The sequence below is a fragment of the Rattus norvegicus genome, chromosome 6 (genome assembly GCF_036323735.1).
Source record: "Rattus norvegicus strain BN/NHsdMcwi chromosome 6, GRCr8, whole genome shotgun sequence".
Lineage (NCBI taxonomy): Eukaryota > Metazoa > Chordata > Mammalia > Rodentia > Muridae > Rattus > Rattus norvegicus.
The window spans coordinates 6,154,003-6,171,065 of record NC_086024.1 but is presented as its reverse complement, the minus strand read 5'-3'; the positions used below and the strand labels follow the sequence as shown (position 1 = coordinate 6,171,065).

Here is a 17,063-nt window from a genome sequence, read left to right as displayed (position 1 = left end):
ATGTGGGGCAGGCTCTGAATGGGTGTTACTTCAGTCTCTGCTTTAATCTTTGCCTCTCTCTTCCCTGCCAAGGGTATTTTTGTTCCCCTTTTAAAGAAGGCATGAAACATTCACATTTTGATCATCCGTCTTGACTTTCATTTGTTCTAGGCATCTAGGGTAATTCAAGCATTTGGGCTAATAGCCACTTATCAATGAGTGCATACCATGTATGTCTTTCTGTGATTGGGTTAGCTCACTCAGGAGGATATTTTCCAGTTCCAAACATTTGCCTACGAATTTCATAAAGCCGTTGTTTTTGATAGCTGAGTAATATTCCATTGTGTAGATGTACCACATTTTCTGTATCCATTCCTCTGTTGAAGGGCATCTGGGTTCTTTCCAGCTTCTGGCTATTATAAATAAGGCTGCGATGAACATAGTGGAGCACATGTCTTTTTTATATGTTGGGGCATCTTTTGGGTACATGCCCAAGAGAGGTATAGCTGGATCCTCAGGCAGTTCAATGTCCAATTTTCTGAGTAACCTCCAGACTGATTTCCAGAATGGTTGTACCAGTCTGCAATCCCACCAACAATGGAGGAGTGTTCCTCTTTCTCCACATCCTCGCCAGCATCTGCTGTCACCTGAGTTTTTGATCTTAGCCATTCTCACTGGTGTGAGGTGAAATCTCAGGGTTGTTTTGATTTGCATTTCCGTTATGACTAAAGATGTTGAACATTTCTTTAGGTGTTTCTCAGCCATTCGGCATTCCTCAGCTGTGAATTGCTTGTTTAGCTCTGAACCCCATTTTTTAATAGGGTTATTTGTCTCCCTGCAGTCTAACTTCTTGAGTTCTTTGTATATTTTGGATATAAGGCCTCTATCTGTTGTAGGAATTGTAAAGATCTTTTCCCAATCTGTTGGTTGCCGTTTTGTCCTAACCACAGTGTCCTTTGCCTTACAGAAGCTTTGCAGTTTTATGAGATCCCATTTGTTGATTCTTGATCTTAGAGCATAAGCCATTGGTGTTTTGTTCAGGAAATTTTTTCCAGTGCCCATGTGTTCCAGATGCTTCCCTAGTTTTTCTTCTATTAGTTTGAGTGTGTCTGGTTTGATGTGGAGGTCCTTGATCCACTTGGACTTAAGCTTTGTACAGGGTGATAAGCATGGATCGATCTGCATTCTTCTACATATTGACCTCCAGTTGAACCAGCACCATTTGCTGAAAATGCTATCTTTTTTCCATTGGATGGTTTTGGCTCCTTTGTCAAAAATCAAGTGACCATAGGTGTGTGGGTTCATTTCTGGGTCTTCAATTCTGTTCCATTGGTCTATCTGTCTGTCTCTGTACCAATACCATGCAGTTTTTAATCACTATTGCTCTGCAATACTGCTTGAGTTCAGGGATAGTGATTCCCCCTGAAGTCCTTTTATTGTTGAGGATAGTTTTAGCTATCCTGGGTTTTTTGTTATTCCAGATGAATTTGCAAATTGTTCTGTCTAACTCTTTGAAGAATTGGATTGGTATTTTGATGGGGATTGCATTGAATCTGTAGATCGCTTTTGGTAGAATGGCCATTTTTACTATATTGATCCTGCCAATCCATGAGCATGGGAGATCTTTCCATCTTCTAAGGTCTTCTTCAATTTCTTTCTTCATTGTCTTGAAGTTCTTATTGTACAGATCTTTTACTTGCTTGGTTAAAGTCACACCGAGGTACTTTATATTATTTGGGTCTATTATGAAGGGTGTCGTTTCCCTAATTTCTTTCTCGGCTTGTTTCTCTTTTGTGTAGAGGAAGGCTACTGATTTATTTGAGTTAATTTTATACCCAGCCACTTTGCTGAAGTTGTTTATCAGCTTTAGTAGTTCTCTGGTGGAACTTTTGGGATCACTTAAATATACTATCATATCATCTGCAAACAGTGATATTTTGATTTCTTCTTTTCCAATCTGTATCCCCTTGACCTCCTTTTGTTGTCTGATTGCTCTGGCTAGAACTTCAAGAACTATATTGAATAAGTAGGGAGAGAGTGGGCAGCCTTGTCTAGTCCCTGATTTTAGTGGGATTGCTTCAAGTTTCTCTCCATTTAGTTTAATGTTAGCAACTGGTTTGCTGTATATGGCTTTTACTATGTTTAGGTATGGGCCTTGAATTCCTATTCTTTCCAGGAGTTTTATCATGAAGGGGTGTTGAATTTTGTCAAATGCTTTCTCAGCATCTAATGAAATGATCATGTGGTTTTGTTCTTTCAGTTTGTTTATATAATGGATCACGTTAATGGTTTTCCGTATGTTAAACCATCCCTGCATGCCAGGGATGAAGCCTACTTGATCATGGTGGATGATTGTTTTGATGTGCTAGAAAGATATTTTCTAGTTCCATCCATTTGCCAATGAATTAGATCTTTGCCTGAAAGAAGCTTTGCAGTTTTATGAGGTGCCATTTATTGATTCTTGATTTTAGAGCATAAGCCATTGGTGTTTTGTTCAGGAAATTTCCCCAGTGCCCATGTGATCAAGACTCTTCCCCACTCTTTCATCTATTAGTTTGCGTGTATCTGGTTATACGTGAAGGTCCTTGATCCACTTGGACTAAAGCTTTTTACAGGGTGATAAGAATGGATCGTTATACATTCTTCTACATGGTGACCTCTAGTTGAACCAGCACCAATTCTTGGAAATGCTGGTTTTTTTCTTCCCCATTGGATGGTTTTAGCTCCTTTGTCAAAGATCAAGTGACCATATGTGTGTGGTTTCACTTCTGGGTCTTCAATTCTATTCCACTGATCTACCTGTCTTTCTCTGTACCAATACCATACAGTTTTTATCACTATTTCTCTGTAATACTGCTTGAGGTCAGGGATGGTGATTCCCCCAGAAGTTCTTTTATCGTGGCAGATAGATTTCACTATCCTGGGTTTTTTTTTTTATTTCAAATGAATTTACAAATTGCTCTTTCTAACTCTATAAAGATTTTGGTTGGAATTTTGATGGGGATTGCATTGAATCTATAGATTGCTGTAAATTGCAATATGGCAATTTTTACTATATTAATCCTGCCAATCCTTGAACATGGGAGGTCTTTCCATCTTCTGAGATCTTCTTCTATTTCCTTCTGCAGAAACTTGAAGTTCTTGTCATATACATCTTTCACTTGATTGGTTAGAGTTACTCTGAGGTATTTTATATTATTTGGGACTATTGTGAAGAGTGTCATTTCCCTAATTTCTTTCTCAGCCAGTTTATCCTTTGAGTAGAGGAAGGCTACTGATTTGTTGGAGTTAGTTTTATATCCAGCCAGTTTGCTGAAGTTGTTTATCAGTCATAGTAGTTCTCTGATGGAATTTTTGGGGTCACTTAAGTATACTATCTGCAAATAGCGATATTTTGACTTCTTCCTTTCCAATTTGTATCCCTTTGACCTACTTTTGTTGTCTGATTGCTCTGCTTCTGACTTCGAGTACTATATTGAATAAGTAGGGAGAGAGTGGCAGCCTTGTCTAGTCCCCATTTTAGTGGGAATGCTTCAAGTTTCTCTCCATTTAGTTTGATGTTGGCTACTGGTTTGCTATATATTGCTTTTACTATGTTTAGTTATGGGTCTTGAATTCCTGATCTTTCCAGGACTTTTATCATGAAGGGGTATTGAATTTTGTCAAATGCTTTCTCAGCATCTAGTTGAGAAGATCATGTGTGATTCCCCCCCAAGCCCCCCCCCCGTTTGAGTTTGTTTACATTGTGGATTACATTAATGGATTTTTGTATATTGAACCATCCCTGAATTCCTAGGATGAAGCCTACTTGATCCTGATGAATGATCGGGTGTTGAGCATTTGTCAAATGCTTTCTCAGCATCTAATGAGACGATCATGTGTTTTTTTCCTTTGAGTTTGTTTACATATTGGATTACATTGATGGGTTTTTGTGTGTTGAATCATCCCTGCATTCCTAGGATGAGGCCTACTTGATCCTGATGGATGATCAGGTGTCGAGCATTTGTCAAATGCTTTCTCAGCATCTAATGAAATTATCATGTAGTTTTTTTCTTTGATTACTTGATCATGATGGATGGTCGTTTTGATGTGTTTGTTCTTGGGTTCAGTTTGAGAGAATTTTATTGAGTATTTTTGCGTCAATGTTCATAAGGGAAATTGGTCTGAAGTTCTCTTTGTTGGATCTTTGTGTGGCTTAGGTATAAGCGTAATTGTGGGTTCATAGAAGGAACTGGGTACTGCTCTGTCTATTTCTATCATTTGGAATAGTTTGGACAGTATTGGTATGAGGTCTTCTATGATGGTCAGATAGAATTCTGCACTAAACCCATCTGGTCCTGGGCTCTTTTTGGTTGGGAGACTTTAAATAACTGCTTCTATTTCTTTAGGAATTATGGGGTTGTTTAGATGGTTTCTCTGTTCCTAATTTAACTTTGGTACCTGATATTTGTTTAGAAAATTGTCCATTTCCTGCAGATTTTCAAGTTTTGTTGAATATAGGCTTTTGTAGTAGGATCTGATGATTTTTTGGATTTCTTCAGATTCTGTTGTTATGTTTCCCTCTTCATTTCTGATTTCTTGAATTTGGATACACTCTCTGTGCCCTCTGGTTAGTCTGCCTAAGGGTTTATCTATCTTGTTGATTTTCTCAAAGAATCAACTCCTGGTTTTGTTGATTCTTTGTATAGTCCTTTTTGTTTCTTTTTTGTTGATTTCAGCCCTACGTTTGGTTACTTCCTGCTTTCTACTCCTCTTGGGTATATTTGCTTCTTTGTGTTGTAGAGCTTTTAGGTGTGCTATCAAGCTGCTAATGTATACATTCTCTCCAGTTTCTTTTTGGAGGCACTGAGAGCTATGCATTTTCCTCATAGCACTACTTTCATTGTGTCCCATAAGTTTGGGTATGTTGTCCCATCATTTTCATGAAATACTAAATAGTCTTTGATTTCTTTGTTTATTTCTTCCTTGAGCAAGTTATCATTGAGTAGAGCATTGTTTAACTTCCTTGTATATGTGGGCATTCTGTCTTTTTTGTTGTTATTGAAGAGCAGCGTTAGTCTGTGGTGATCTAATAGGATGCATGCGATTATTTCTATCTTCTTTTATCTGTTGAGGCCTGTTTTGTGGCTGATTATATGGTCAATTTTGGAGAAGGCACCATGAGGTGCTGAGAAGAAGGTATATCCTTTTGTTTTTGGATGAAATGTTTTATAAATTATCTGTTAAGTCCATTTGGTTCATAACTACTTTTAGTTTCTCTATGTCTCTGTTTAATTTCTGTTTCCATGATCTGTCCATTGATAAGAGTGGGGAGTTGAAATCTCCCATGATCATTGTGTGAGGTGCAATGTGTAATTTGAGTTTTAGGATCGTTTCTTTTATGAGTGTAGGTGTCCTCGCAAGTGAAGCATAGATGTTTAGGATTGAGAGTTTATCCTGGTAGATTTTCCCTTTGAATATGAAGTTTCCTTCCTTATTATTTTTTGATAACTTTTGGTTGAAAGTTGATGTTATTCAGTATTAGAATGGCTATTCCAGCTTGTTTCTTTGGACCATTTGCTTGGAATGTTTTCCAGGCTTTTACTCTGAGATAGTGTCTCTTTTTGTCTCTCAGTTGTGTTTCCTGTATGCAGTAAAATGCTGGGTCCTCTTTATGTATCCAGTCCATTAGTCTATGTCTTTTTATTGGGTAATTGAGACCAGTGATATTATCCTTTGTAGGGCTGAATTTGTAGAAAGATGTTGTGTAAATTTGGTTTTGTCATGGAGTATCTTGGTTTCTCCATCTACATTAATTGAGAATTTTGCTAGATATAGTAGCCTGGGCTACTATATCTTATGGTCTGGATGATATTTTCTCTGGTTCTTCTCATTTCATAGTCTCTGGTGAAAAGTCTGGTGTAGTTCTGATAGGTCTGCTTTTATAGGTTACTTGACCTTTTTCCTTACTGCTTTTAATATTCTTTATTTGTTTTGTGCATTTGGTGTTTTGACCATTATGTGAAAGAAGGAATTTCTTTTCTGGTCCAATCTTTTCAGATTTTTGTAAGCTTCTTGTATGTCTATGGACATCTCATTCTTTAGGTTAGGGAGGTTTTGTTGAAGATATTTACTGGCCCTTAATGTTGGGACTCTTCACTCTCTTCTATACCTATTATCCTTAGGTTTAATCTTCTCATTGTGTCCTGGAGTTCCTGGTAGTTTTGTGGTAGGAGCTTTTGGCATTTTACATTATGCTTGATGGTTGTGTCAATGTTTTCTATGGTATCTTCTGCCCCTGAGATTCTTCTCTCTTCTATCTTGTATTGTGTTGGTGATGCTTTAATCTGTGACTCTTGATCTCTTCCCTAGGTTTTCTATCTCTAGGGTTGTCTCGTTTTGTGCTTTCTTTACTGTTTCTATTTCCATTTTTAAATGGTTTGGTTCAGTTCCTTCACCTATAAATCTTTAAGGGATTTTTGTGTTTCCTCTTTAAGGGCTTCTACTTGTTTACTTGTGTTGTCCTGTATTTCTTTAAGGGAGTTATTTACGTTCTTCCTAAAGTCCTCCATCATCATCATCATAAAATGTGATTTTTCATCTAATCTTGCTTTTCCTGTCTGTTTGGGTATCCAGCATTTGCTTTGGTGGGAGAACTGGGCTCTGATGATGCCAAGTAGTCATGGTTTCGGTAGCTTAGGATCCTTAGCTTGCCTCTCACCATCAGGTTGTCTCTGGTGTTAGCTTGTCTTGCTGTCTCTGAGAATGACTTGACCCTCCTTTAGGCCTGTGTGTCAGCACTCCTGTAGACCCGTTTTCTGTCAGCTTGATCTTGGAACAGAGAGCTCTGCTCTCAGGTGTGTAGGAGACCCTGTTGACTGGCTTTTGATTCTTGCCACAGGCAGAAACCTGAAGGGTCCTGCCCCGGACTGCTCCTAAGTCCCTGTGACCAGTGGACACTGATGTCACTAGGCGATTGCCTCTTGGGTCAGGAAGGTGAGCAGAAAGTAATTGTCTCCTCTAAGTTCTCAGGAGTGTTTGCACTTCTGAAGGTCCAGCTTTCTTCCCCATGAGATTTTGTTGCAGGGAGCTGTTCAATTCAGTTCAGGAGCAAACAGAAACCAGCAGGTTCCTGCTGCTGACTACTCCTATATTCCTGTATCCAGAGGCACTATGCAGTTTTTTGCGGGGCCAGGAATGTAAGCAGAAGTGGGCAGAAGTGGCAGTCTCTCCTGAGGTCTCAGGATTGTCTGTACTTCTAGGAGTTCAACTTTCTCCCCCACGGGATTTGGGTGCAGTGTTGTGGGATCAGTTCAATTCAGTTCCCCGCACAGCCAGAAACAGGAAGTGTCCTGTTCCAGAGGATTTCTGCCTTTGTGTGACCTGGGTCCACTAGGCAAGTCACTTGGAGCAGAAAAGTTGGTCTGACCTCTGCTCTCGGGTTTCTAGACACTCCTGGTGACTGGTTTTCAGCTCTTGGTGCTGGCAAAAACCTGAAGGGTCCTGCCCCTGACTGCTCCTTGGTCCCTGTGCCCAGAGGGCATAGATGGCAGTAATCGATTTCTTCTTGCTTTAGGAATATGGGCAGAAAGTAGTTGTCTTCTCTGAGTTCTCAGGAGTGTCTGCACTTTTCATCTTATTATATGTGTCTGTAGTGTACATTGCAATATTATGTGAAATGTAAGAGCTGCATATGGATGATGGAACCAACCACTCAAGTGTCATGCTAGTGAAAACAAACTTTGACCAGTGGGGGGAAAAAGAAATTTTTTATAAACACTTTTCATACAAAAGAGGAATTGTAAATATCCCCAAACCTGTTCCATAGATCCTGCAGTTAACATTTATTATATTTACTTTACTCAAATATCACTACCTCTCCATCAGTTTGTTAGTCCTTTTTTATATTTATACATCTCAAGCCAATCACAAATAAGCATGCTTCATCTATACAAACAAGATTTATGTATTGTTTATAAACAGTGATTTTAGAATATGACTAAATGAAATTATTTGTAGACATTTGGGAAAAATACGTTTGTAAAAATTTACTCAGTCTTACTTTACTATATTTATATTGAAACAAAGTGGAAACAATTGTGTACATTATTATTTAGAGATAGTTTATATATATATATTATTTAGTATTGTATGCAGTATTATTATTCAGATATTCAATGTCATTTATTGAATATTTTCTTTTTCCAGCTATTGTGTTATATTCCCCATTTAAGGAGGATACATGCCAAATTCTCTCTATCCTACATATATTTTCTGATCACATTTTATTTTTGAAATAGGTGATTTGTACACATAAAATTTTTGTTTTCAGTTCTATGCTATGCTGTTCAAATTCCAGTTCTTTGGCTGCTGCTGTCTGTAGTCTGAAATCCCTGGTATTTGATGGGTTCCAAAGACAGAAAACACCTTCTTAGCCATTGTATTTTTGCAGGGCCATTTAGGAAATTTGAGTGTAACTCAGAAAATTTTGTTTTTTTATTTATTTATTTATTTATTTTATGTGTAAGTACACTATAATTGTCTTCAGACACACCAGAAGAGGGCATCAGATCTCATTACAGGTGATTGTGAGTCACCATGTGGTTGCTGGGATTTGAACTCAGGACCTCAGGAAGAGCAGTCAGTGCTCTTAACCACTGAGCCATCTCTCCAGCCCCCAGAAAATTTTGTTTTGTTCTCTTTGCTCAATTGTTAGTATCTAATCCCAGTATGTTGTTAAGGTATCGGAATACCACATAGACTCAGAATGTAATAATTATTTTTCCCTTAAATTATTGCTTATTAACATTGATGGATAAGAAAAATACGCTCTTTTTTTAAATTTGCTATGCACCAACCACCCTGGGTTATAATCTTTATTTATTATTTAATCCATGCCAACAGTCATGTAAGGATTAAGAGAAAAACGGATGCAGAGAGGCTCACTGACTATTAAAAATGGCTCCTAAACTGACGAGCCAGATTAGGAGTGTTTCAGCAATGTGATACTGCCTTAGTGTTTCTGATACTCTGATCCTAACACTACTTGCCTTATAATTTACTGGGGGTGATTCTTAGAAATGTGGGTTTCTCTTCTGGTTTCCCAGGCTTGTCTGCCTCTCTGAAGGTTCAGCTCTCCCTCCCACGGGATTTGGGTGCAGAGCGAAATGTGGGTTTCTAAACATCATATTTGCCTAGCCTTGATCTCAATACAAAAGTATGTTACCCCAATGGATCATCTGTCCTTATTGTATTCTGTTAGAGTAGGCTATAGCTTTATTGTCTGTTAATGTAAAACTAAAGTCAGCATAAATGAATTATCCTTAATCCCTGTAGTGTATAAAAGTAGATAGACTCAGTATTAACTTTTCTTGCTGATAACCTTTCCATTTTTGTCTTTGCTCCAAGATTGTTATGGATTTCAAGCACCCAGAGGGTGTCACAGTACAAGTTATGTTACCTCGTCGGAGTTTGCTGGTAATGACGGGAGAGTCTAGATACCTTTGGACTCATGGGTATGTATTAAGGTGAATTTGGTGACTGATGGGATACTTTCTGCTTAGTGAGACTTCTCATTCTTCTTTGTTGTACTGTCTGAGCTGCTGAAACCATGTCCTGTGCTATACATCAAATCATTTGGGTACAAGCCTCCTAGGATATGTACAAGGTTTTTTTTTTTTCTTTTTTTAAAAACACTTTTTAATTTTGAAAAGACTTCAATTTTAAAGAAAACTTGTAAACATGGCTAACTCCCTCCATTTTTCACCTATAGTTCTCAGTTGCAAACACTTTCTATGTCTTTTACTTTTTTTCACATATTATCGTCATTGCTTTTACTTGATCATTTGAGAGTAACCTATCATGATTCTCCATTTTGGTGAAAATGCATGTTTAATTTTTTAGGAAGGAACATTATATTGCTAGAATTTATGTGTCTGAGAAAAAGTATGTTTTTATATGTGTGTATTAAAATAATTAAAATATTGCTGAATTTTAAATGTATCCTTTTTTGCTTATAAATTTTAGCTGATGTATTTAAAAATTCAAGAAAATGATCATATTATTGTATTGGTAACCTCTCTTACATTTTATTTGTTTATTTATTTATTTATTTATTTATTTTAAGTAGATTCTTTTTTTTTTTTTATTAACTTGAGTATTTCTTATTTACATTTCGAGTGTTATTCCCTTTCCCGGTTTCCGGGCCAACATCCCCCTAATTCCCGCCCCTCTCCTTTCTGGGTGTTCCCCTCCCCATCCTCCCCCATTGCCGCCCTCCCCCCAACAATCACGGTCACTGGGGGTACAGTCTTAGCACGACCAAGGGCTTCCCCTTCCACTGGTGATCTTACTAGGATATTCATTGCTACCTATGAGGTCAGAGTCCAGGGTCAGTCCATGTATAGTCTTTAGGTAGTGGCTTAGTCCCTGGAAGCTCTGGTTGCTTGGCATTGTTGTTCATAAGGGGTCTCGAGCCCCTTCAAGCTCTTCCAGTTCTTTCTCTGATTCCTTCAACGGGGGTCCTATTCTCAGTTCAGTGGTTTGCTGCTGGCATTCGCCTCTGTATTTGCTGTATTCTGGCTGTGTCTGTCAGGAGAGATCTACATCCGGCTCCTGTCGGTCTGCACTTCTTTGCTTCATCCATCTTGTCTAATTGGGTGGCTGTATATGTATGGGCCACATGTGGGGCAGGCTCTGAATGGGTGTTACTTCAGTCTCTGTTTTAATCTTTGCCTCTCTCTTCCCTGCCAAGGGTATTTTTGTTCCCCTTTTAAAGAAGGCGTGAAACATTCACATTTTGATCATCCGTCTTGAGTTTCATTTGTTCTAGGTATCTAGGGTAATTCAAGCATTTGGGCTAATAGCCACTTATCAACGAGTGCATACCATGTATGTCTTTCTGTGATTGGGTTAGCTCACTCAGAATGATATTTTCCAGTTCCAACCATTTGCCTACGAATTTCATAAAGCCATTGTTTTTGATAGCTGAGTAATATTCCATTGTGTAGATGTACCACATTTTCTGTATCCATTCCTCTATTGAAGGGCATCTGGGTTCTTTCCAGCTTCTGGCTATTATAAATAAGGCTGCGATGAACATAGTGGAGCACGTGTCTTTTTTATATGTTGGGGCATCTTTTGGGTATATGCCCAAAAGAGGCATAGCTGGATCCTCAGGCAGTTCAATGTCCAATTTTCTGAGGAACCTCCAGACTGATTTCCAGAATGGTTGTACCAGTCTGCAATCCCACCAACAATGGAGGAGTGTTCCTCTTTCTCCGCATCCTCGCCAGCATCTGCTGTCACCTGAGTTTTTGATCTTAGCCATTCTCACTGGTGTGAGGTGAAATCTCAGGGTTGTTTTGATTTGCATTTCCCTTATGACTAAAGATGTTGAACATTTCTTTAGGTGTTTCTCAGCCATTCGGCATTCCTCAGCTGTGAATTGCTTGTTTAGCTCTGAACCCCATTTTTTAATAGGGTTATTTGTCTCCCTGCAGTCTAACTTCTTGAGTTCTTTGTATATTTTGGATATAAGGCCTCTATCTGTTGTAGGATTGGTAAAGATCTTTTCCCAATCTGTTGGTTGCCGTTTTGTCCTAACCACAGTGTCCTTTGCCTTACAGAAGCTTTGCAGTTTTATGAGATCCCATTTGTTGATTCTTGATCTTAGAGCATAAGCCATTGGTGTTTTGTTCAGGAAATTTTTTCCAGTGCCCATGTGTTCCAGATGCTTCCCTAGTTTTTCTTCTATTAGTTTGAGTGTGTCTGGTTTGATGTGGAAGTCCTTGATCCACTTGGACTTAAGCTTTGTACAGGGTGATAAGCATGGATCGATTTGCATTCTTCTACATGTTGCCCTCCAGTTGAACCAGCACCATTTGCTGAAAATGCTATCTTTTTTCCATTGGATGGTTTTGGCTCCTTTGTCAAAAATCAAGTGCCCATAGGTGTGTGGGTTCATTTCTGGGTCTTCAATTCTGTTCCATTGGTCTATCTGTCTGTCTCTGTACCAATACCATGCAGTTTTTAATCACTATTGTTCTGTAATACTGCTTGAGTTCAGAGATAGTGATTCCCCCTGAACTCCTTTTATTATTGAGAATAGTTTTCTCTCTCCTGGGTTTTTTGTTATTCCAGATGAATTTGCACATTGTTCTGTCTAACTCTTTGAAGAACTGGATTGGTATTTTGATGGGGATTGCATTGAATCTGTAGATCGCTTTTGGTAGAATGGCCATTTTTACTATATTAATCCTGACAATCCATGAGCATGGGAGATCTTTCCATCTTCTGAGGTCTTCTTCAATTTCGTTCTTCAGAGTCTTGAAGTTCTTATTGTACAGATCTTTTACTTGCTTGGTTAAAGTCACACCGAGATACTTTATATTATTTGGGTCTATTATGAAGGGTGTCATTTCCCTAATTTCTTTCTCGACTTGTTTCTCTTTTGTGTAGAGGAAGGCTACTGATTTATTTGAGTTAATTTTTTTTTTTTTCGGAGCTGGGGACCGAACCCAGGGCCTTGCGCTTCCTAGGCAAGCGCTCTACCGCTGAGCTAAATCCCCAACCCCCTATTTGAGTTAATTTTATACCCAGCCACTTTGCTGAAGTTTTTTTTATCAGCTTTAGTAGTTCTCTGGTGGAACTTTTGGGATCTAAGTAGATTCTTATACAGTAATCCTATCCTCACTTTTCACTCCATCTACTCCTCTCAGCTCTCTTCCATCTCCACTTTTCCCCAGATTCACTTTCCTTCTGTTTCCTCTTTAGAATAGAGCAGACCTCCAAGACAATAGAACAAAACAATATACAATAAGATAAGGCAAAAAAAAAAAAAAAAAAAAACTTCTATTGGTGTTGTACAGAAGAGTCTCAAGATCAGGCAAAAGAGTCAGAGATAGACTCACTCCCATAGGAGTCCCATAAATACACTTAACTAAAATTCATAATATATGCAGAGAACCTTGTTCAATATCATGCAGGCTCTCCATTCTTGCCATTTCAGAGTCTCTAAGCCCATACAAGCCTGTCAATATCTAGTGCATTGCGATTCCAAGGGTAGAGCCACATTAAGAAGGCACAGGGGGTACACAGCCATAGTCAGCCAAATGCATACTTTATTCAAAGTTTCAGTGTCTTATACAGAAAGCAGCATAAAGATTTCCCACAGTTTCTCATTCCTAACAGGTGCTGTTTACCTAGCAAAGCTTATCACAGTTCCAAGTGACCTAAACCTCTTTGCAGACTGTGAAATCTGTCAGTAGTCCAACTCTTTGGTATGATATCTAATTAAACTATAAACAAAGTTACTTTCTCATGAGAAAATGAACATGAAGGCCCTTTCCTCAGGTTTGCAGCTTATTTGGCAGGACACCAGGATTCTCTGCTTGAGAAAGTATGCTTCCTCAATCTCAGTCTGCTGAGATTGACAAAGCCCCTAAGTTGGCTCAAAGCTAGCAAACTGGGATCAGTCTCCTCATGCTGTTTCTCTACACAAGCCCTGTGTAGTTGATTCAGTGGGCCATATTGGACCATATTCTGATGTCCTCCATCTACTCTGACTCCTAAAATCTTTCCTCCCCCTCTCCACTTCCTTGGGATTCTGGAAACTGAAAAGGGAGGGACCTGATGGAGACCTTCAGTTTAGATTCTGATGTCTGACTGTGGATCTCTGCTCCTTCTTCTCTTTGCTACCAGAGGAGCCTCTCTGATGGCAAATGGATAAGGAAACTATCTAAAGAATAGATATAGAATATCATTAAAGATTATGAAGGTTTTCTTGTTGTTTTTGTTTGTTTGGTTTTGCCTATTCAGGTATATCTAGATCTCTAGTCTATCCTGTATCTGGTTCCTGGCCGTGTAGGAAATGTAGAGCATGGGCTAATTCTTGGTTGGACCTCAAATTAAACCAAACATTGGTTGGCCATCCCACAAGTTCTGTGCCATCTTATAAGCAGGACCAATTGTAGGTCAAGGGTTTTGTGGCTGGGTTGGTGTACAAGTTGTTCTTCCCATAGTCTGCATATTACCTCCTAACACCAAAGAGACTAGAATGTAGGAGTGAGGCCTCCATGCAGACAACCATTTCATGCTCTCTACATCTATGAGCTGTTTGAATTTTGTCCTCAGTAATGGAGCCCTACTGACAGTTTTCCAGGAGCTACCTTCTCTCCTAGATCAGCCTTGTTTAGGAATTTCCATGGGATGAGCTCAGCCAGCAACACAAGCAGATTCAACCCAGCCACACCAGTGGAAGCCTTGGCTAGCTACAAAATATAGCCAGATTAGATTCTATATCCTCCATCCACTGCATTAGGTTTCCACTCCACCTCACAAATACCTCTGAATTTGAGTTGTTTCTCCCTACATTCCCTCCCTCTTTCCTTCCCACTCACCCCAATTGATCACTTCCACTTTCCCTGTTGTTGGTGTGTGTTGTTCCCTACCACCACCACCCAACTCCCTCTCCAAAGAATTTTATTATAGTTAATTTTCCCAATGAGATTCATACTTTCCCCGTAGACTCTTCCTCTTTACTTGAACTCTTTGGGTCTGTGGATTGTAGTTGTTCATTTACTTAATAATTAATATCCACTTATGATGAAAAGATACTGTATTTGTCTGAGTCCAGGTTGTCTCACTCAGGATGACTTTTCCTAGTTCCATCCTTTTCCCTGAAAATTTTATTACATCATTTTTTTAACTGCTAAGTAATACTACATTATATAAATGAACCACATGTAGTTTATCCATTCTTTGGTAGAGAGTCATCCATGTTGTTAGCAATTTCTGGATATTATGAATAAAGCTGCAATCAACATAGTTGAGTAGTGGTCCTGGTGGTAGGATGAAGTGTCTTTTGGGTATATAGCCAAGGGTGATATAGCTGAGTCTTGAGGTAGATTTTTTTCCCAGTTCTCTGAGGAACTGCAATATTGATTTCCATAGTGGCTCTAAAATTTTGCATGTTCAAGAGAAATGGAAAAGTGCTCCTCTTATACAACATCCTCACCAGCATTAGCTGTCACTTGTGTTATTGTTCTTAGCCATACTGAAGGTATAAGAATGTTAAAGTCATTCTCATTTCTGTTTTAGTAATGGCTAAAGATGTTGAATGTTTAAGTGTTTTTCAGCTATTTGAGACTCCTCTGTTGAGAATTCTTTGTTTAGATCTGTACCCCCTGTTTTTAAATTGTTTTATTTGGGGAGTTTTCTGTTTCTTGTTTCTTTGTATTGGGTTTGTTTTTTAAATATCCAGTCTCTTGATTTCTCTATATGTTTTGGATATTAGGAATAAACATTTTTTTCTTTTTCTTATTTATTTATTTATTTATTTATTTATTTATTTATTTTTTGGTCTAGGCTCTTTTTGTTGCCACTCATCCTTAAACATTTAAGAATAATGGCACTTAAAGTAAGTGCAAAATAAGGAGTTATTTTGCATATATTTATAAAAACATTTCAATCTATTCTTGGAAATAGTATAGCATCTCCTGAGATGATTTTTGGTTACGTTTTCCAGCAGAGTACCTTGGCAGGTCAGGACAAAAGTATGCTACAATATCACACTAGAGATTTATTGGTTGGGGAAGTTAGGGGTGCGGAAGTCCATCTCAGTGTTGGGACATATGAGAAACAGACAGAATGACAAACAGAGAAGAGAATGGGCCAGGAGGACAGGGACCTTTTAAAGGGTACACAAGCCACACAAGCAGCTGATGATGACATAGCTGCTGGTCCTAAGTCACTGAAAGTGAGCTGGGATTAACATTTTGATCATTTTTTTTTTTTTTTTGGTTCTTTTTTTCGGAGCTGGGGACCGAACCCAGGGCCTTGCGCTTCCTAGGTAAGCGCTCTACCGCTGAGCTAAATCCCCAGCCCCTTGATCATTTTTAATTGAAAATTTATCATGCCATTAAATGCTAACAGTAGTTATTTCTGAATATGTATTGTAAGTCACTCCTGCTTAATGCTGCTATAGGATTGTATGTCCTTTATATAATATTTTTAGGAGAAAGAAAAATAAATCTCAAAATTATTTTTGAAGGTTGCTCTTGACATTACTGATTGTTTGTGTGTGTGTGTGTGTGTGTGTGTGTGTGTGTGTGTGTGTGTGCATGTGCTTCAGATAGTCAGAGATAGGCAAGAGAGTGATAGAGAGGAACACAAACAAGATACCAACTATTGAGATGTTAATTAAGATCTTTTGTGAAAGGGAGAAAAAAATGAAATAAGCATGAAAGCATAGGAAATAAACTTGGTAAAAACCTTTTAATGTTTATTTTGGAGAAAACAGAAACAGGATTCCAACTTGCTATGGAGTGTCAGAAATGTTAAAAGATATATTAATGGCAGCATTTGTTATGTTTCTTAAGATATTGGTCTTACTATAATGTCAAATAAGTTATTTATTGTCTACAGAATTACACCTCGAAAATTTGATACCATCCAAGCATCTGAGCAATTCAAAGGTGGAATAATCAACAGTGACATTGGAGACTTGACTTTAAGCAAGAGGGGGATGCGCACATCGTTTACGTTTAGGAAAGTGAGGCGAATACCGTGCAATTGTAGTAAGTCTCTAATTTCATGTGCTGCAACAGAATAAATCTAGTAAGAAAATGCTTTAAGATTACCAGTGCTTAGAGCTTTTTCATAACTTTTCCAGTGATGTCTTCTATATTCTGCTCTGGGTTAAGCTTTCCCATCACTTCTCTGAGCTTCCTTCATTGATGTTTATATTCCTTAAAGGCAGAGGCTATATTTTATCATTAAGTATATGAAATTTCTTTAACATTATTGAGTGCCCAGAAATGCTTGATTTTTTTAAAGTGACAGATAAGAGAGTGTTGGGGTTGTGAGGCAATAAATCATTACTTGTGAAGAAATAGGAATTGAACAAAATAAGGTGCTATTCTGACTTGTTTACATAAGTGTGTTGCTCCCTAGATGTATTTCTTGGACTCAAATTTTTTACTTTGTAAATGATAATTTGCAGTGACAAAGATCAGAGAATGCTTTTTATATTACAAATATTTTGATTTGGGGTAGCCTGCAGCAGTAGCTATTATATTTAGCTGCAATCCTAGAAACATTTTAAA

At 38.2% G+C, this 17,063-nt stretch overlaps 1 protein-coding gene across 11 annotated transcripts in view; it reads left to right on the top strand.

The window, feature by feature from the left end:
- Alkbh8 (alkB homolog 8, tRNA methyltransferase) overlaps positions 1-17,063 on the top strand; it is a 76,825-nt gene that overhangs the window by 27,161 nt on the left and 32,601 nt on the right. For 10 of the 11 annotated variants that reach the window (XM_063262234.1, XM_063262237.1, XM_063262232.1 and 7 more), the window contains 2 exons: positions 9,367-9,473; positions 16,384-16,535. In XM_063262234.1, the coding sequence (XP_063118304.1) occupies positions 9,367-9,473; positions 16,384-16,535 (259 nt within the window). Of the gene's footprint in view, positions 1-6,859; positions 6,955-9,366; positions 9,474-16,383; positions 16,536-17,063 lie in introns of all 11 variants that reach the window. The other variant, XM_063262241.1, reaches the window with a different exon arrangement.